Source organism: Anguilla anguilla, chromosome 3 (genome assembly GCF_013347855.1).
Source record: "Anguilla anguilla isolate fAngAng1 chromosome 3, fAngAng1.pri, whole genome shotgun sequence".
Taxonomy (NCBI): domain Eukaryota; kingdom Metazoa; phylum Chordata; class Actinopteri; order Anguilliformes; family Anguillidae; genus Anguilla; species Anguilla anguilla.
The window spans coordinates 44,684,353-44,704,882 of record NC_049203.1 but is presented as its reverse complement, the minus strand read 5'-3'; the positions used below and the strand labels follow the sequence as shown (position 1 = coordinate 44,704,882).

Below are 20,530 nucleotides of genomic sequence, written 5' to 3'. Positions count from 1 at the left end.
AATGAAAAACAACCTGCACTACTTGGCATAGTTCCAGTTTTGTCAGTGAAAACTAAGGGAGTCCAAAGCATGAGGAAATTAAGTTTTATGTTTAATTCTTTGTAGTAAACATAATGTTTTAAGGAGCTAATATAATATTAGCTTTTATTGCCGGCAAAGGCCAGGAGGGCCTGCTGGGGTACACGTAGCAGAGTTTATTTCAGCACATGCTAATTACAAATCATGTCAAATGAACTACAGCTGTAGGGACTGGCAATGAGTAGGCCTGCACGACACCGATAAATTGGTAGCTATCGGGCCTGCATGCGTGCAAGCATTAAATTGACATGATGAAACTAATTACCATGTACAAGCGGCTGCTAAACCTGTTTTTTTATGTGCATAACAAATATGTGCATTGTAGTAGAAAACAAATATACCCCCCACCCAGAATCTGAATGTGCTTTAGCATTTCACCCCTTCAGTAAATGTAGCTGGCAGTGATTTGAGAGGGCAATGTAATTCCCACATACAGAGGTACAGAAATTACATTTTTCTTTTCAATAACTACACCTTTTGCCAGCCAAACCCAAGGCCATGGTGTGCCAAGTTTGTCCCTCGGGCCATAGTTTGGGCAACCCCAAAATACAGCTTCAGTAAGACCAGTGTTCAGTTGTTTGAGAAACCAGCACCAGACGATTCGTTTTGATACCTTTATTGTTAACCAGCGGACGTTGTTCAAAATGTTACGACTTGATCGTACAAGACAAACGTGTTGCTTTGGGTGGGACAGAGGGAGAGCGAGAAGCCATTTGAAATGTAAAACTATTTAGCGCTCTCAGCACCCCCCCCCCCCCCCGAACAAAAGAAAACCAACCAACCAAAAAAATAATAAAAATAAAATAAATAAAGATGCAAAATGAGAATATTTTCCCTGCTTAGAAAAAGAGCTTGCTCACTCAGTTAATGGATTAGGCTCCATTGTGCTGCTTCTATTGTAAGAGAAATGCATGAACAGAGAAGTACAAATAGCAAACATGACCACTGGTGTCAGCACTGAGGCCTAATGTAGAAATGTCCCCTTTTGGAGGCTTTAAGCTCTTATCTGTCAACCCAAAATGGACACCAACTCGTCCAACGTTTCCTGGGAAAGATGAGGGAGATTTTTTTTTTTTTAAAGACTCCACTACCCACATTTTCTTATTTTTGCTTATTTGTATATTCCCGAGGATAGATCCCCCCACCCCCTAAAAAAAAAGTTGTCCCCCAAAACATGAAAACCCACCATTTGCTACTTGAGTTTAAAACCTCCACCGGGATCTTATGCATGTTTAGTGCAGCCAGGCAGCTTGATTTTTTTCATTTTCTTCAAAAAGCATAAGCAACCAGTCGGAAGCACAGTATTTAACTTATGGCAAACTGAGGGACGCCTGCAGGGGTCCTGCAGGGTACACATAGCCAGGCCTGCTCACCCACGGCGCGCCCCAGAGAAGTGCTCCTGGAGCACTGTGCTGCCACGCCCAATTGCCACGGTTACCCACTGCCGCCGGTCTCCGCCAGCCGTCACCCGTCGCAGCGCGGCCGCGTCATAAGTCGCAAATCATAATTACGCTGTCTCAGTTACAAAACAAAATATAACAATAAAGAGAAACCAAGCATAATGGTAACATATCTGAGGAAAGGGACAGCATGCACTCTGAAGAAAAGAAAAGCCATGGCAGATTTAAGATGGAGGGCCAGTCCCAGAGAAGCATGCTAGGAGGGAGAGCGAGGCCGCGGGCTCCGCTGGGTGAACTGAATTCTGGGGCAGTCCCGGACCCCCTCCTCCTCCTTCCTCTCACCGTCAGACACGCCGTTCAGAAGAGCCGGTAAACGCAAGCTCTGGGTTCTGAACCCGCCGTTGGACCAGCCCCTCCGGTCAGCCCCGTCTCTGTGCGGTGCGGCAGCACGAGAACGAGCCTGCCCGTGTGCAGGGGTCCGATCCGGAGGACTGAAGGGGGACACAAGTCTGGAGGGAACGGTTCCCGCAGTGGAGAACAGTGAGGAGTGCGGCGACGTTCTCCGGTGAAGGAGCACCGCTGGCTGAGATGCAAGGTGTCCCAACTGCAGGCTACTGATCCGAGAGGCTCCATTATGTGCTCTTCAACATAATCATCATCACCATCGCTGCGGCCGTATTGCTGACGGGCTCGAATGAGGGGCGAATTACAGAGGACATGAACGAATAATAGCTGTACGACTCCAGGGCACACTGGTGAGGGCAGAGTGAGGCTTCACAAAGCCCATAAGTGGGCGGAGCCAAAGACAGACACGCACCTGTGCCAGCTGGTCGGTGGTTTCGCTGTGGAGAGCAGAGCATTTTGATTTTTCAGAGTCACTGGTTGGCTAACTCCATCCGACACTGGGTTTATGAAGCCTCCCTCATCACTGCAGCACTCCATTATGAATAATATCACTGTGCGAAGTACCACGGGTAAACCCACTTCATACTTAAAAAAACAAAACAAAACAACTCAGCCTTCCATGGCTTATCCTATTCTATGAGGGAGCACAGAAAACAAAAGTTATAAAATAATCTGCTTGCATTTGTCAGATAACTGAAAATCAGGGATCGTTTCTGACGAAATTAGGTGACAAATATAAAAACTGGGGTAATTCCCCTTCCCTTTCCTCTGAGGCGGTCAACAGCCTCACGTTCACATCAAATCAACAGCGTTTCCCTGCCAAGACCGCAACAGGCCGCAGCCCGACACATGCACCGGAACCAGAAAACACGACAGCCTTAAAAGCAGCTTAGTAAAGGTACGTAAAATCCCAAAAAAAAAAAGCAGCCAAAAGAAAACAAGAGTATCACTGCCTCAAACCAGAGCCTGGGATCCACTCTCCTGAGAGGAACGCCTTCCCCACCGAAACCACGGTCTCGTAACACTGCAGTAACTATTCACCCTGCGTAACCAGGGCGCGCGGCGCTGCTATAGCGACATCACCGCCAAACCGCCAGTCCAAACGGTTCAAATGACCCACAGTCACTGCTCGCGACGTCGTCCACACGCGGACGTCACGCTGTTTTTGAATACTGCCCTGCTATAAGGGGGATATTTATAAGGGAACATACCCATATCGTATTTTGAGAATTTATGACAACCCTGCCCCAGGACCCTGCAATTCTGACCGTTGGACTAGAACAACTGAGTGAGTCTATACATTCAACCCAGTCCCTCTTCCCTGCACTTCTTTATTATTGTTTGTTTTTAAAAAATAGTCAAATTTTGAAAATAACCTGGTCTTTAAAACAACCACCAGTAACCAAGCTCATCGAGATGAGGCTACATATCCTTGAGTCTAGAGTTACAGATAGAGCTACAGCCAAACCAAGGCAACGCAGACCAGCCCACAGCTGCTCCAATCAAATTGCAGCAATGTAAAGGAGGAGGGACATGTTTGGTTTGTACAGTGTTTGCTTGGCCAGTCACCATCTAGTAGAAATGAGGTAGTGAGCTGTCCTCTTCACAGGACTGATGTTTTCATATGCTCTCCAGCCAGAAAGGCCTGGGGTTGTCCAGGGGTGGCATAATGAAGCTCTGCCCATCATGCAGGCCCCGCCCCCCTGTGGACAAACAGAAGGTTCATTAGCCTGTCTGTCTGTCTGAGGAAGACACCCCTGGGCTCGCAGACAAGCCCAGACATGTCCCCCCCACACACCAGGACCTTTGTGAGCAGGCAGGCAAAGAAAACCATCTATGATGACTGGGCATGAAACACAGGGGGCAGGGTCGTAGTACTGAGGGGGAAGGGGTTGTGGTGTGAGGAAAAGGGGCTGAGTATGGGGGGGGTGGGGGTTGCGCTATGGGGGGAAGGCAGGATGATTGTGTTAGGAGGAGGGGTTATGATGTGGGCAAAATTAGGGGCAGTCTTAATTGACCAGATTGAAATCTTAACAGTGAATCTCAGGAAAGGCCTGAATCGCCCTCTGGATTTAGTACAACTGCAATAATGATTCCTGATTCACAGGAATGCCAAGTTGACTACCAATACCAATCCATGTGTGGCCTGCCCTTATCTACGTAGACCACCATTCTCTCTCTTGCTCTCTCGGACACACACGCACATACGCAGCACACACACTCATACACACACAGCCTGCCATCTCCTGAGGATCGCAGAGATGACTCTTATAGGTACCTTTGATGTTGCCAGGTCTCTGACTCCCCTTTGACTCCCAGATCATAACGGCAGAAACAATTCTGGGTCAGAGACTTCGCTTTGACTCCCAGAAGCTCAGGCTGAGATTTGCATCGTAGCTTATTTGTGAACGGACATGATGGTGGTGTGGTACGGAACACTGATGCTCATATTGCAGTGGTCACTAAGGTAACCAACTCCCGGTCTCATCGGAAAAAGTCTCTCTCTCCTGGGCCAAGAGTAACCGCTCACCGCCCAGTGAACCAGGGCCCAAACTCAGCCAGCACACACAATGTTCTGGCTTTCACAAACACGGTCGACAGACGACGGAGAACCAAACTAAAACTCTACATGAACCAGGACGCAGCAACTCAACCTCATAGTTAACAATTAAGGACACAAACTAAAAGGAGATTAAAATAAAGAGACAAAAAAAAAAGAACTTTTAAAAAGTAAAGACTTTTTTTTTTTTTTTTTAACTGAAGTAGTAAGATATTAAAGCTTTACATACAAGTTTACCAGCAACATCAAAAAGCTATGAATGGCCATTTTCAATAAAAGCAAATTTGTTCTCCAATTTCTGTCCATTTTTTTCCTTTTTTTAACTTGGACATCCAACATGCAAGCACTGAATTACCCTTTATGATAAGGAAGAGTTTATACTGATAATATGTATTGCTTGCTCCTGACTGGACAATTCCAGATGTAGTTGGGCAGAGCTATATGTGTTGAGAGATCTGATTGGCTGACCATTGGGCAGGCAGAGCTTTGGCAAGGCGTGGAGGGAATACAGTGTCAGCTGTGCCCCTCGAACCTCCGTAGGGGGGGGGGGAAGGGGGGTGTCAGGGGTCGGGAGGGTGAGATGGGAGGGGTCAGCCGGAGATGAGAAGCGAGTCGCCGAGACAACCAGCCAGGCCGTCCCCTCACATGGACTCAAACTCGTCGATGCGCTGCTTGGTGTTGCCCTGGCGGATTTGCCGAAGGGTCTTGTACTTGTCCCGCCCCGCCTTCACGTTTTCCGCGTGCAGCATGTCGTTCTGCGTCTTCTTGGTGTCGTCTCTGGCCTGGGCTAACTCTGAGCTCAACGTCTGAGAGAGACAGAGACAGAGAGACAGGGAGCAGGGACAGAGGGGAGAGAGAGAGAGAGAGAGAGAGAAGGAAAGGAAGTGAACATGGGCCCGGGAAAAGCACAAAGCTCACAGTTGTGATCACAGATGCGCAACTGCAGAGTAAATAATGTAAATATTGTTGCAGTGAAGGGGACTGTGGGCTGCAGCAGTAAGAATCCCACAGTAAGAGTAGGGGTGAGAGCGGGTGAGAGCGGGGTGAAAGTAGGGTGAGAGTAGGGTGAGAGCGGGTGAAAGTAGGGGTGAGAGCAGGGTGAGAGCAGGGTGAGAGCAGGGTGAAAGTAGGGGTCAGAGTAGGGGTGAGAGCAGGGTGAGAGTAGGGGTGAAAGTAGGGGTAAGAATAGGGGTGAGAGCGGGTGAGAGCGGGGGTGAGAGCAGGGTGAGAGTAGGGGTGAAAGTAGGGGTGAGAGTAGGGGTGAAAGTAGGGGTAAGAATAGGGGTGAGAGCGGGTGAGAGCGGGGGTGAGAGCAGGGTGAGAGTAGGGGTGAAAGTAGGGGTGAGAATAGGGGTGAGAGCGGGTGAGAGCGGGTGAGAGCGGGTGAGAGTAGAATGAGAGCGGGGGTGAGAGTAGGGGTGAGAGCAGGGTGAGAATAGGGGTGAGAGCGGAGGTGAAAGCGGGTGAGAGCAGGTCAGAGTAGGGGTGAGAGCAGGGTGAGAGTAGGGGTGAGAGCGGGTGAGAGCAGGTGAAAGCGGGTGAAAGCGGGTGAGAGCAGGGGTGAGAGCAGGGGTGAGAGTAGGGGTGAAAGAGGGTGAGAGCGGGGGTGAGAGTAGGGGTGAGAGCAGGGGTGAGTGCGGGGGTCAGAGTAGGGGTGAAAGCGGGTGAGAGTAGGTCAGAGTAGGGGTGAGAGCAGGGTGAGAGTAGGGGTGAAAGAGGGTGAGAGCGGGGGTGAGAGTAGGGGTGAGAGCAGGGGTGAGTGCGGGGGTCAGAGTAGGGGTGAAAGCGGGTGAGAGTAGGGGTGAGAGCAGGGTGAGAGCGGGGGTGAGAGCAGGGTGAGGGCAGGGTGACAGTAGGGGTCAGAGTAGGGGTGTAAGCGGGTGAGAGCGGGGGTCAGGGGTCTCACCAGCAGCTGCTTCTTGACGCGCTCGTTCTTCTGCGCCTCGGTGAGGCGGTCCTCCTCGCTGCGGTGGTCGGTCACGCCCTCGCTGGACAGCTCAGCGCTGGCCTCGGCGCTGTTCTCGTCCTGCTCGTCGTGCTCGTTCTCCGCGGGCGCAGGGGCGGGCGGGGCGCTCATCACCGTCTTCAGCTCCTCCTTGGTCTTCTCCAGGTCCTCCTGAGCTGACAGGGCCTGAGGACAGCGAGCGCACAGGCACACACATCACACGCATGCACACACTATTACGTCTGCACACACTCTCTCCCGCGCACTAGGAGTATATAACTTTGTTTAACCATTGAGACAAACATGCAGGTGACTTTCGTAGGTGACTTAGGTGCATTAACTGTCTTAACTACTGCTTGTATTTCTTTTCCATAGACTGCGTTGTTGCCGTTCTCGTTGTTTAGTGTTAATCAGTTTAACCTTCAGGGTCCAAGTTGAACTATGCGGTTGTTCCCTGCACTTGGACCGGTACTTCTCTCTAGGGGTTTCGTCATACTTGTTCCTGGTTACGGTTATACACTTTGTTGTACGTCGCTCTGGATAAGAGCGTCTGCCAAATGCCTGTAATGTAATGTAATGTAATGCATATGTGTGTAGCCAGAAATTATGTATTCAGTGGGCGCACTAGCCCAGAATGCTGAGTCTTTAGAACAACATTTTACACTAATCCACTTCCATTCTGATAACTATTTTTTCTATAATATGCCAACTCCCAATAATAACGTATTAAATATGCCATTCACAATTTTATTATGACTCTTCTAACTAGGATATATCGAATCGCGGTTATTTTAAGCGTAGTAAGAATAACCACAACCATGAGGCGTATAGACAATCTTTCATCTTTTATTTTTTAAAATTTAATCATACCGAATGTGATAGTAAACAACCAAAACTCAGAGGCCAAGTGAAATGCTTCCAGGAAAAAAAACAAAAAAACAAAAACAAAACATATCTATTGGGTGTTCATAAGACAGCCAATCAGCAGCAAGGTTGTGCAGCTTCGGTGATCAGGGGATTACTTTTTCCCCATCACACGGAAGCTGCAAAGTCTTGCTGTTGATTAAATGTCTTACCAGTATCCAACAGATACTAGTGATCTTTAAAAAGAAAGACCTGAGAATATCTGCGTTTAAGGGGGGGCAGGAGGTGTTACCTTTTGCTGCCAATCTGTGGCTTCCTCCTCCTTCTTCCGCTTGGCCTCCTCCAGCAGAGCGATTTTGGCAGTGAATTCTCCCAGCTCAGCCGCCTGTAAGCAAAATACACAGTTCACACAGGGCCAACGGTCTCACACCTGCACACACACGCGCGCACGCGCGCACACACACACACACACACACGCGCACACACACACACACACACACACACACACACACACACACACGCGCACACGCGCACACACACACACACACACACACACACACACACACACACACAAGCACACAAGCACACGCGCACACGCGCACACACACACACGCACACAAGCATACACGCGCGCACACACACCCACTCACCAGTTGCTCCTGGTTCTTCATCTGGTCTGCGGCCTGCCTGGCCAGTGCGGCCTTGGCCTCCTCTGCAGCCTCCTTCTCCCGCTCCAGCCGCTCGGCCTCCTCCTGCGCTTGCTTCCTCACCTGATCCAGCTCCAGCGCCCTGCGCGTCTGCTCCTCCAGCTCTGCGCAGACACGCGCACACACGTACGGGTGAAGCACCGACGAACAGACACTACTGCTCCCCCACTGCTCCACTCTGCTGCTCTGACCACTGCTCCACTCTACTCCTCCCCCACTGCTCCACTCTGCTGCTCTGGACACTGCTCCACTCTGCTGCTCCCCCACTGCTCCACTCTACTGCTCCCCCACTGCTCCACTCTACTGCTCCCCCACTGCTCCACTCTGCTGCTCCCCCACTGCTCCACTCTGCTGCTCCCCCACTGCTCCACTCTGCTGCTCCCCCACTGCTCCACTCTGCTGCTCCCCCACTGCTCCACTCTGCTGCTCCCCCACTGCTCCACTCTGCTGCTCTGGACACTGCTCCACTCTGCTGCTCCCCCACTGCTCCACTCTACTGCTCCCCCACTGCTCCACTCTACTGCTCCCCCACTGCTCCACTCTGCTGCTCCCCCACTGCTCCACTCTGCTGCTCCCCCACTGCTCCACTCTGCTGCTCCCCCACTGCTCCACTCTACTGCTCCCCCACTGCTCCACTCTGCTGCTCTGCCCACTGCTCCACTCTACTGCTCTGCCCACTGCTCCACTCTGCTGCTCTGACCACTGCTCCACTCTGCTGCTCCCCCACTGCTCCACTCTGCTGCTCCCCCACTGCTCCACTCTGCTGCTCCCCCACTGCTCCACTCTGCTGCTCTGCCCACTGCTCCACTCTGCTGCTCCCCCACTGCTCCACTCTGCTGCTCTGCCCACTGCTCCAATCTACTGCTCCCCCACTGCTCCACTCTGCTGCTCCCCCACTGCTCCACTCTGCTGCTCCCCCACTGCTCCACTCTGCTGCTCCCCCACTGCTCCACTCTGCTGCTCCCCCACTGCTCCACTCTACTGCTCTGCCCACTGCTCCCCACTGCTTTCCTTTACTCCCGTTTGGACCACTGTTCCACTCTGCTGCCCTGAGCGCTGGTACTTTGACCGCTGCTTCACACCGTTCCACACTGCTGTTCTGACAGCTACTTCATACCACTTAAGCAGCCACTTGTCATAGAAACCTGCCATTATTGCTATGGAAACCTTCCTGGTCTCTGTACGACAGTGAGAAGTGGGTCTTGTTCCATACCTCTCTGCGCATTTAACGTCTGCTCCTCGATCTGTCTCAGACGCTCCATCAGCTCGTCTTTCTCCCGCTCTATTCTCTCCTTCTCTTTTTCCGCATGTTCTCGTTTCTTCTTCTCATTTTCTAGCTGTGCCCTGTGAAAGAAAGACAAAGAGCATGTAGTGGATAACCATGCTGGAACCATGTAGTGACATACCTATAATGGTTTCAAAGGTGTAGCAGTGACATTTGACCAACGCCATGGATTCCTTGATATACGTGTTGCAATTTAATGTTTTGCCCATGTTGTGGTGTTGTACCCTAACTATTTCGTAGGGTCATGGCGTGACCAAGTTCCGCTTCCTCGTAACCATGATGTGGTTTCCTGGGTGTAATTGAGGCAGTAGGCGTAACATTGTTGTGACCGGGTTGCACTCTCTTTGATGTAAGGTGTTAAAACAGTGTTGTGGTCTCTCAGGTGTAACAGTGTTGCAACAGCATTCTGGTCCCCTAGGTGTAACAGTGTTGTAACAGCATTCTGGTCCCCTAGGTGTAACAGTGTTGCAACAGCATTCTGGTCCCCTAGGTGTAACAGTGTTGCAACAGAATTCTGGTCCCCTAGGTGTAACAGTGTTGCAACAGCATTCTGGTCCCCTAGGTGTAACAGTGTTGCAACAGAATTCTGGTCCCCTAGGTGTAACAGTGTTGCAACAGAATTCTGGTCCCCTAGGTGTAACAGTGTTGCAACAGCATTCTGGTCCCCTAGGTGTAACAGTGTTGCAACAGCATTCTGGTCCCCTAGGTGTAACAGTGTTGCAACAGAATTCTGGTCCCCTAGGTGTAACAGTGTTGTAACAGCATTTTGGTCCCCTAGGTGTAACAGTGTTGTACCAGCATTCTGGTCCCCTAGGTGTAACAGTGTTGTACCAGCATTCTGGTCCCCTAGGTGTAACAGTGTTGCAACAGCATTCTGGTCCCCTAGGTGTAACAGTGTTGTACCAGCATTCTGGTCCCCTAGGTGTAACAGTGTTGTAACAGCATTCTGGTCCCCTAGGTGTAACAGTGTTGTACCAGCATTCTGGTCCCCTAGGTGTAACAGTGTTGTAACAGCATTCTGGTCCCCTAGGTGTAACAGTGTTGTACCAGCATTCTGGTCCCCTAGGTGTAACAGTGTTGTAACAGCATTCTGGTCCCCTAGGTGTAACAGTGTTGTAACAGCATTCTGGTCCCCTAGGTGTAACAGTGTTGTACCCAGGCTGCAGTCACTTTGGTGTAACAGTACGGTGACCAGGTTACAGTCCCCCTTGGTCTACGGTGTTATAACAGCGCTGTGGTCTCCCGGGTGCGCCGTACCTCTCCAGCTGTTTCTGGTGCTTCTCCTCGCGGGCCTGGGCCTTCATCTGCTGCACCTCGATGGTGTCGGGCTTCCTGCGGCGCATGTACAGCTCGTGGTTCCCCATGCACAGTGCCAGGATGCGCTTGTTGATGCGCAACCGCGGCGCGTAGAACACAAAGTCCTGCGGGGCAGCAGGGGGCGCTCTCTCAGTAATGAAGCATCAATCACCATAAATCCTCCCTCTACAGAGACTCCATTAAGATACATATACACAGTACTCCACGAAACTGTGGGTGTTGTACATGTTCTTCGTTGTAGTTAAACTAAAGAACATCGCCTATATAACACAGAGCAAAAGCTCCTGTTTTCTAATATTATAATAATGAAATCAAATGGCCGGGGTCTTACCGGTGCTTTCTTGTCAATGGGTTTGATGACAAACTTCTTGTCGCTGAACGAGATGTTTCTGATTTCACTCCAGGGAAAGCCGATCTTTGGTGTCAGTCTGGACAAAAAAAAAAAGGGAATAAAAAAAAAAGTAACCCACACAGGCCCACTAAACAAGATAAAGCGACATTGAGAAAGACAAGGGCAGGTTTTATTGAGCGTCCTCTCAGTGCAGGTCTCCAGAGGGCCGTGGGCCAGCGTGTGTGCTGGCTCTCCGGCGGCGCTCACTTGTCCTCGTGCTCGTAGATGTTGAGCCCCAGCGCGTCCACGCCCAGCCACAGCTCCGTGCCCTTCTTGTTCTTGATCTCAAAGTAGTTGACTCCGTACATCTCCAGGTCCTGCGCGATCTTCAGGTACTCCATCATCGAGTCCTCCCTGCGCCCAAATGTTTCGACAACGTTTCATCAGCCGCGTCAATAAAACCGCTCAAGACAGCTCTGAGACACGCATGCACCAGGGATGCACTGGTCCGAGCACACAGAGCAGTACACGGGGTTCACGAAGAAGGCCCATCTGTTTGGGGTTTAATGCCACCTACTGTTCTTAATCAGTCAATGTGCATGACCATGAGCTACAGCCACCTAAAGTATCTTTTGGTGAAAAAGTGTTTTACTGTGGTACTGGAGTGTATAAATAATACATCAGTGTTGAGCATGTAGCTAAAATAATGTGCAGCAGTAACATCTGTACAGCACCTGGAAGAGTTTAAAGGTGAGTGTGCTGATCTCACTCGCAGGTGTACTAGCAGGTGCAGAGACACAGACGCTCTCGCGTACACAGTACCTAAGCATGCCTTTGTGCTCCTCGTGCCAGGTCTGGATCCTCTCCTCCCACTGCTCCTTGGTCAGCTTGTGCTGCTCCAGAACCCTGCAGATCAACCACACGGTCATACAGACAGAACCCTGATCAATCTAAACACACGGTCATACAGACAGAACCCTGATCAATCTAAACACACGGTCATACAGACAGAACCATGACAAATCTAAACACACGGTCATACAGACAGAACCCTGATCAATCTAAACACACGGTCATACAGACAGAACCCTGATCAATCTAAACACACGGTCATACAGACAGAACCCTGATCAATCTAAACACACGGTCATACAGACAGAACCCTGATCAATCTAAACACACGGTCATACACACAGAACCCTGATCAATCTAAACACACGGTCATACACACAGAACCCTGACAAATCCAACCACACGGTCATACACACAGAACCATGACAAATCCAACCACACGGTCATACACACAGAACCCTGACAAATCCAACCACACGGTTATACACACAGAACCCTGATCAATCTAAACACACGGTCATACAGACAGAACCCTGACAAATCCAAACACACGGTCATACACACAGAACCCTGATCAATCTAAACACACGGTCATACAGACAGAACCCTGATAAATCCAACCACACGGTCATACAAACAGAACCCTGACAAATCCAACCACACGGTCATACACACAGAACCCTGATCAATCTAAACACACGGTCATACAGACAGAACCCTGCAGATCAACCACATGGTCATACACACAGAACCCTGATCAATCTAAACACACGGTCATACAGACAGAACCCTGACAAATCCAACCACATGGTCATACACACAGAACCCTGATCAATCTAAACACACACAGTGACACACACGGAACTCAACGAATCCAACCACAAGGTTACACACATGGAACCCTGACGAACCCCAACAGTCACACACGCTGATGTTTCCAGAACATCACCACACACGGTCACACACACACAGAAGTATGCAGAATTCAACCACACGCGGTCACACACGAAACTCAACAGAATCCACCCACATACATCATACAGAATATCACACAGTCACTCAAACAGGCCCCGCAGAACACACAATTGCACACGGATGTGCAAACACACACACACGCGCGCACTCACACAGTTCCAGATGCTTCCGTAATGAGGTCATTCACTGTTAGGCCATGAACGCTTCAGAGGGCCCCAGTCACCTTTTAGCTGAGACTGGAGTGAATGACTGCTGGGACAGCCCGACACTTTCCCACCAATACACACAAACATGCGCACACGCACGCACACCCGCACACACACACGCTCAGGAGGAGCCCAACGCACTGTGGTTAAAGCGGTCTACCAAAGTACACCAAACCAAGTTGCTGTCATGTGCACAGCTTGACACAGACTAAAATCAAGTGGCGTTCTACATAAATTGCTACGCTGCTGCTTCGGCTTCAACACCTCTTCCTGTCATCTGTCTGAGAGAGGACTGCTCACAATATAAATTTACAGTACAAACAGGGTATGAGACTAGGGCTGTCTAAAGTCACTTTAGGAGAGCACATTCGAAAGGGCAGCCTGTCCTTGTTCTTTCCATCGAAATGGAAACTGAAGTCCAAAATCCAAACTGAAGTGATAAAACGGCTGGGCGTAGCACCGAATCCCCTGGGGAGAAACGGGAGGGATCCCGCGGCCCACCCTACCTCTGCGGTAGCAGGCGGTCGTTGGCCAGGTAGCCGGGCTTGTGGGCCTCCTGGTTGTAGTCGGCGTACTTGGCCTGCACGGAGTAGGAGGCCAGCAGCACCGCCGTTTCGGGAGGGCAGTAGTTCTCATCGTTCAGGATGGCCTCCTTCACCTGCACCAGTCATTCACAAAACACGGCTGAGCGGCTCAATCCAAAAGTTTTCAAAGAAATAAAATCAACAGAATTTTTTTTTTTTAAACGACGATTCCCGACCAGGTTCTGTACCAATACCGTATGCGGTTATTAATGCTTCAGGACTACATAGGCAGTAATCAGGAAAGCTTATTTTAAAGTCTGTGGCACAGAGGAGTTCTGCTCTATTTACCACTGCTGGGGTTTGGCTCAGCTCAGCTTGGCTCAGCTCTGGCATTCCAGGCTTACACTACTCCACCATAAGACTGGCAAAAGCAGTGTAGTTCAGTCCAATAAACCCACCCGCTTTCTGAGTCTTAACCAATATTTCCTAGCCAATTAAATCAGCTCAGTGGTGAAGGCGGTTGAGGGCGGCGAACAGAACCGGTGGTTCGAGCTAAGAGGAGTTGCCGAGAAGTGGCCGAGGCGTGTCGAATTCCTCACGCTTCTGAACACCGTGCTCTGAGAATCGGACCCATGTCCAAGCGGCCGTGTTGTCGGGCTGCCCTACTGCTGCGAGAGTGAGCGCTGTTCCCTGATGTAAGGCTGCGATTAAACGCGACCCAACTCCAGGGGGGCTTAGGCAAAACGGCAGAGGCTCCCCCCATCCGGTTAATATGACCCAGCTGTTCCACCGTTGGCCCAATCTCTTTCTTTATACCGCAGGCCAAATTAGGATGGAAACTAAAGGGCCTAAAAGACTAACTCAAATAACAAAGCACCAGCAGTGGCTCAGCATAAATCATCAAGCCGGGGCCTGGCTGTGGCCTACACTGACAAATAACACAGGACCAGCTGCCGCACAATCCTGCTGTAGCTTCTGGGGGTAAAATGCTAAATGTTACTCATATGCTAGGTGCCATATCAAATAAGGCACTCAAATGCTCTGTTACAATGCTGGTTGTAAACATAGGGCCAGTTTGACCCACTGGCCATAGGCTAGCCACAGTTAGCTCCAGATGCCAAAACATATTTGGAGGGAAATTAATCTGAACAATCAGAATTTTAACACAGGCTGCTGCCTCATCACACTCTTGGAGATATGCCACACTGCATATCATTACATTATATTAGAAGGAATGCACCTTAAACTGTTAATGTCCAGTAATGTAATGTACTGCTGTTTGAGGATATAGAAGGGAAGTTGAACATGTGGCATTAAATTCAGCTACTGAACTTCATCCAGACTGTGGCTGTCTAAATAAAAAGCCTTACATAAACAAACAATGCTATTACTCGCTCAGCACTGCTTTCTGACAGATTAATGATAGTTTTGATTACGGTTCTGCAGAGTTACAATAAGTGCAACAATCTGAGTTACACAAGCAACTGACACGGACCTGGCTATGAACGCTCCCCCACCATTACACAATGTGCATTATACATGCACACGTGCGTGTCCATCGTACAGCATTTGACCTCAGCAAGATCACATTTCCAGGGGTGATGTCACAATGGCTCTGATCCAATCAGGTGGGGCTAAAGGATTCTCCCTTTACCTGCAGGAAGAAGAGGCGCTGGGTGATCTCCTGGATCAGCTCCTCGGAAACATCCTCCGGGAAGAACTTGGCCCGGAACTTGAATTGGAGCGGGTTCTCCTTCTTCACGTCCTGCTGGGTCACCTTGGGAACGACACGGCAGCGTTTACTGGCCAATCAGAAACCCTTCAGAGAGCACCAATGCTTCAGCATACTGAAAAAAAAATCTGATTCTGGCTTAAAGAACAGGACCAAGCCGGTTCTGCGGTTTGGAAATGCAGCCTGAATCCACTGACAGGGTTTCAACGAACTGAATCCTGGCTTTCCTCACAAACCCTGTGAGGCTTATTCTTTCCAGTGCTCCCAGCCAAGGGAACGACGCTCACTCTAACTGCTTCTGCGGGAGCGATTCTGCATTCTGCAGCAGACGGTCACCTGATCGCTGACAAACTTTCGGAGAAGATGCTGCTTGCGCAACCCCGCTTTGCCACTGCGGGGTGTGAAATCACAGAGCACCGCGCAGCCAAACTCAGAGGAGATGAGAGCCAGGCCTGTAGACCCTGACGTGCTCACACCTCCTCCTCACCTAGTTTGGCCTGAATTTTTAGTCTGAACTAGGGTGAACCTCTCTATTTCAAATCGTGAGCTAAAGATTATATCATTAGCGAAGTTTCAGTAAAGCACACGAGAGATTGAGCTGTGAATGTGACATCTGCGGTAATGACAGCTTGTGAACACCAGGGGGCAGAGCTGACTCCCACTGCGAGTGAAGAGGTGGGGAACTTGCTTGGGCTCTCGGAAACTCTCAGACAACAAGGGGCCCCGGTCTCTGACTCACCCACAACTTTTCCTGGGCCCATTCGTCACTACTTCGCATACCCACATACACGTACTGACACATACTCGCATGCTTGCATTAACACAATAGCGAATGCGTAGTCACATGCAAACACACACAACTTCCTCTGAAAGTAACATTTAAAACTATGGCATGAAAGCAAAGAAAATGAAATAAAACAGATAGCCGGTTAAGAGCTCTGAGTACATGCAAGTTTAATTCAGTGCAACTTGAGTCAAAAGTAACACAGCACACAGTGGGTAAGCTGCAAAAGCATCCCAAATGTTGCATGGAGATAATAATGAAGAATTACCCCTCATGCCTCCAGTCCTGGGGCAGGACACTACTAACGGTATACTGCTTCAGTATTCAGTAACCAGCAGTGTGAAGTGGTAATGTGGTGCAGTAGATGCTTTACTGCAGGGGTGGCCAACCCTGGTCCTGGGGAGCCACAGGGTCTGTTAGTTTTTGTTTTCACCTTAAACCCAGCGACCACTTAGACTGAAGAAACCAGATGAGGAGAGTTAACCGTGTAATAAACCACTATAACTGATCAATTAAGTGCAGAGTAAAAACAAAAACAAAAACCAGCAGACCCTGTGGCTCTCTAGGACCTGGGTTGGCCACCCCTGCTTTACTGAGTAATAATTCCTCATTGTCCTCATAATCATGACTCCCCTAGCACACTCTGGTTGTGGCTACACTACACTGCAATCGTGTTATGCTGAATTTTCCACAGGAACTGCTTATTAAAGCAGCCTTTCCATAGATCACCCTGACAGCCCTGTGCCACTTGGGCCCCCCTCAAACCCCCCCACAAACATGCGTAAATAGTTCAGCGCTGATGTTGGCCAATAGGAGGGAGGGGGGAGGAGGAGAAGAGGGTGTTAGCTGCTGCAGCCAATGGGAGCCGAGGGGAATCCAGTGGACGCTTTTCTCTTCCTGTGGCATTCTGGTGAAGCCCGACGGCGCGGTAGGACTGCGAGGTCACCGCATTCGGTTTGACCGCAAGCTATCCAGCTGGGGCACAGAAGCTCACATCGGCCTCCACACACACAGTCTGTTTATAAAGCTGGGTATTTACCAAAGCAACTCAGGGAACGTGTACCGAACACGGTTACAACAGCAGCGCCCTAACCTGGGAATCAGTTCTGTAAGGCACAGTTCCCACACCATTACACACGGCAGCCGTTCATACATTTGCATGGCAACTTGGCACAGAAAGCATAAAGCAGCCTCAATGTGGGCGACTCCCTCACTAAAAGGGATGAGCGCTAGCTTCATGTCATGATAAGGCTGGACTGAACGGAGCTCCGGCAGGACCACGGACGTTTCTGCCGCGAGCCGGGGGCGCGAGGCGTGGTCTCCAAGGCGACGGGAGGCAGACGCACCTTCTTGTTGAGTTTTAGCCACGTGCTGTAGCCCTTGCTGTCCACGTACTGCAGGCCGAAGAACCACACCTCCCTCAGCCCCACCGTCTTCACCACCTGAAAGACACAGAGATACAGGCCTTTAAGAGCAGTAAACACACACATAATCGACTCCCACACAAGCGATGTACCAGATCATCCAACAGCCTCATTTAAATGCTAATGACAATATCTAATGGAGGTTTACAGCCCAGCAAAGTGGCAAATTTTACATGAGTGCAGTTCATTAACAGTAAATCGATGCTTTTGTGCTTACATTAAGCTAGGACGACTGGACCTCCACCACCGTATGTGGTTGTCTATTTTCACAGCGCTGGAGAGGAAGGGGGGGGGGGAACCCCGGAGCAAAATGGTTTGTATAACAAGTTCATTTTTGAATGCTGACACTTTGAAATTGAATCCACAGCCACGCTGATTTGAATTTTTACCGGTTTATCCGGGCTCCCATGTCGACGCCTCCCCTCCGGTCCCACTGAGGCTGGCTGTGCAGCACTTGACTTTAATATATTCATTTCCTTCATTTTTGTCCCCTAACCTTCTGTTGTTCCAGTATGGGGACCTGTCACTGCAATGCCACTCTCCTCTTTAGCCTACGCTGCTGGCCACTGCACCAGAAGAGCACAGGCAGACGCAGCTAAACCCACCAAACAAAACTGTGCTACACCCCTGCCAGTCATGCACCACACAGCAGGGCTGCTGGTTACGGTCAACACTCCCATGGTCAGGACCAGGAAATCAGACCGCACATAAACTGGAACCCTCCCCACTTTGGAGGACTCCATATCGGGCCACAGTGCCCATACACGCACTGAGAGCCCACCTTAGCAGGTCTCTAAGAACACAGGGCCTATATACACACTGAAACCCCACCTCAGCAGATCTCTAAGACTGTAGAGCCTATGCATACACTGAAACCCACCTTAGCAGGACTCCATTTCAGACCACAGGGCCCATAACACACACTGAAACCCACCTCAGCAGGACTCCATTTCAGACCACAGGGCCCATAACACACACTGAATCCCTCCCCCCTCGAGTCTTGGAATCAGTTTGAAATACAGAACAGAGCAATAGATTTGGGAGCCCTCTGTAAAATATGTGAATATTTCTCAGCATATGAAATATGTGAATATGTGTCTCAGTATTGATCAGGTCTACCCAAGGAATAGACAGCAAGCACTATCCCTCAGCATTCACAGACCGGGCGAGTACAGTGCTTCGGTCGATACCACTGTAAAAATGTCAGAGGCATCACTCACAACTTTTAAATAATGTTGGCGCAGTGGAGAGAGAGAGAGGAAGCCAGATGATCGTAAAAATCATACTGCATCAAGCCATATTAACTCTACAGTCTTTCTACAATAATATACCATAGAGACTAAACTGCACTCCCAGAGTCCCCCTATGGTAGTGTTAAAATCTAATTTCATCAGCTTTACAGAGTCAACTAAGTCTCTATACAGTAACATATCATACAGATCAAATTGCATCATCTTCACAGATGCAGTACCATAGTCATTCTCAGTATTTACCAGTTACCCTGATCACAGGCCACATCTCCTCTGGCCCGATCATGCCTGTAATCCAGCTAAAGAAACTCAGATGTGGACCGCCAAACTCTGATCAAGCACCAACTGACACGTTCACTCTGGTTTCTGAACCACACAGGGTAAAATAAAATACAGGTAGGGAACAGCACAATGTCACAATCTTTCAGTTTTCTGTATTTCAGTATGAGCAGTTTCAGATCAGCCAACCCAACAGCCAGCTCTCCTCTGAAAGACTGCCAGACCAGTCTGCTCCATCCCATAAACCAAATCAGGAAATTTTTTTAGCATTGCTCACTAAACTTGTATTCACTTCAGGGGGGCGGGGGAGGAGAAACCTTGATTATGGGCTGCACGCTGAATCTCTCTCAAAAAGACAGAGCAACTAACTGAGTAGAGCAACTAAAAGGCCCTCTGAGCTGTTCGAGAAGCTGGTAAAGGGAATTCTGGGGTAAAAGTAAAAGGATTTCTTTGAGGAACATGCTGGGAACACCAGGAGGTGTTCCGCGTGTGAAGCGAAGCGTGGTGCCGCGGAGAGGTGGACATGCTGTGTGTGCCGTGCATTTCCTTTCACCTGCACTTCCTGCATGTGCTCCCACAGACCACCCGCGACCCAACCCCCGTCCTCTCCACATCCTGAACAGGGCTCCAACGACTCCGCACGTCATATTAATGTTTCATGTAGTAACATCAATATTGCAGCATGTGTACATGTCCTCCTGGGGTCCAAACAACGCGTGAGAAAGGGACAGCAAGGGAGCGCAGGCCCCTATGTAACCCAGCCCAATAACTACATTTCGCACCCCTCTTTACAATGGCAACCCTCAAAAGTGTCACAGTGGCCAACTCACTGCCATCAGTCCCCTCAGCACTTCTCCTCCTCCCATTGGCCGAGATGGGATGTGGATTTTGGGGCCCTCACCTGGTTCCGAGCGCTCTAAGATCTTATTTGGTTTCCATAAAAAAACATCTTCTCTTGAACTGATAAAACGCACTCTCACACACACACACGCACACACACACACACACACACACACTCTTGCTTTGAAAGCAGATGACCAGAGCAGCGTTCAGAAACGCGCTTTTGTAAAGCCCTCATTCTTCAAGCTGTCTCAACGTGTCGCCCGTGAAAACACACACAAGGGTCGGTTGTCAAGGCAACCCCTCCACACAGGGATCTTGACGGAGATTCAGAGAACAGGACTTACGTCTCTTTGCAGGGAGGCGGTGACACAACTCAAACAAAAACAAAAACGCTAACAGAAACGTCTAAAGGCCTGTCGGGACGTCCAGCAGACCTTACGCCAACGCTTTACGGGAATGTGCCGTCAGTAATGTGAGCTCATCGGAGTCACACATCACTGCATGTACTGAGACTACTCTGAACACGTCCTGAATCGACCTCTGCTGCCTGATTCACTGCAAGGGCGTGGGCAAGGAATCAAGTGAACCTCACTTACCTGGAATAGCAGTTCCACCCCAACACCAGCCCTCAAAACCACACCATCCCAACCCCAACACCCCCTCTCAAAACCACACTATCCCTTCCCCAACACCAGCACTCAAATCCATATCACCACCCCAACACCCACCCCCCCCACACAAAACCACACTATCCCTATCCCAACACCAG

The 20,530-nt window shown here is 49.9% G+C and overlaps 1 protein-coding gene across 2 annotated transcripts in view; it reads right to left on the bottom strand.

The window, feature by feature from the left end:
* Positions 1-678: 678 nt before the first annotated feature.
* Positions 679-20,530, bottom strand: part of LOC118222901 (radixin) — a 39,063-nt gene continuing 19,211 nt past the window's right edge. For both annotated transcript variants that reach the window (XM_035408829.1, XM_035408828.1), the window contains 12 exons: positions 17,312-17,407; positions 15,104-15,226; positions 13,432-13,583; positions 11,715-11,798; positions 11,160-11,306; positions 10,893-10,989; positions 10,502-10,665; positions 9,173-9,303; positions 7,903-8,063; positions 7,545-7,637; positions 6,350-6,574; positions 679-5,249 (listed from right to left, as the gene is read on the bottom strand). In XM_035408829.1, coding sequence (XP_035264720.1) covers positions 5,085-5,249; positions 6,350-6,574; positions 7,545-7,637; positions 7,903-8,063; positions 9,173-9,303; positions 10,502-10,665; positions 10,893-10,989; positions 11,160-11,306; positions 11,715-11,798; positions 13,432-13,583; positions 15,104-15,226; positions 17,312-17,407 — 1,638 coding nt within the window. In that variant the 3' untranslated portion in view covers positions 679-5,084. The remainder of the gene's footprint in view (positions 5,250-6,349; positions 6,575-7,544; positions 7,638-7,902; positions 8,064-9,172; positions 9,304-10,501; positions 10,666-10,892; positions 10,990-11,159; positions 11,307-11,714; positions 11,799-13,431; positions 13,584-15,103; positions 15,227-17,311; positions 17,408-20,530) is intronic.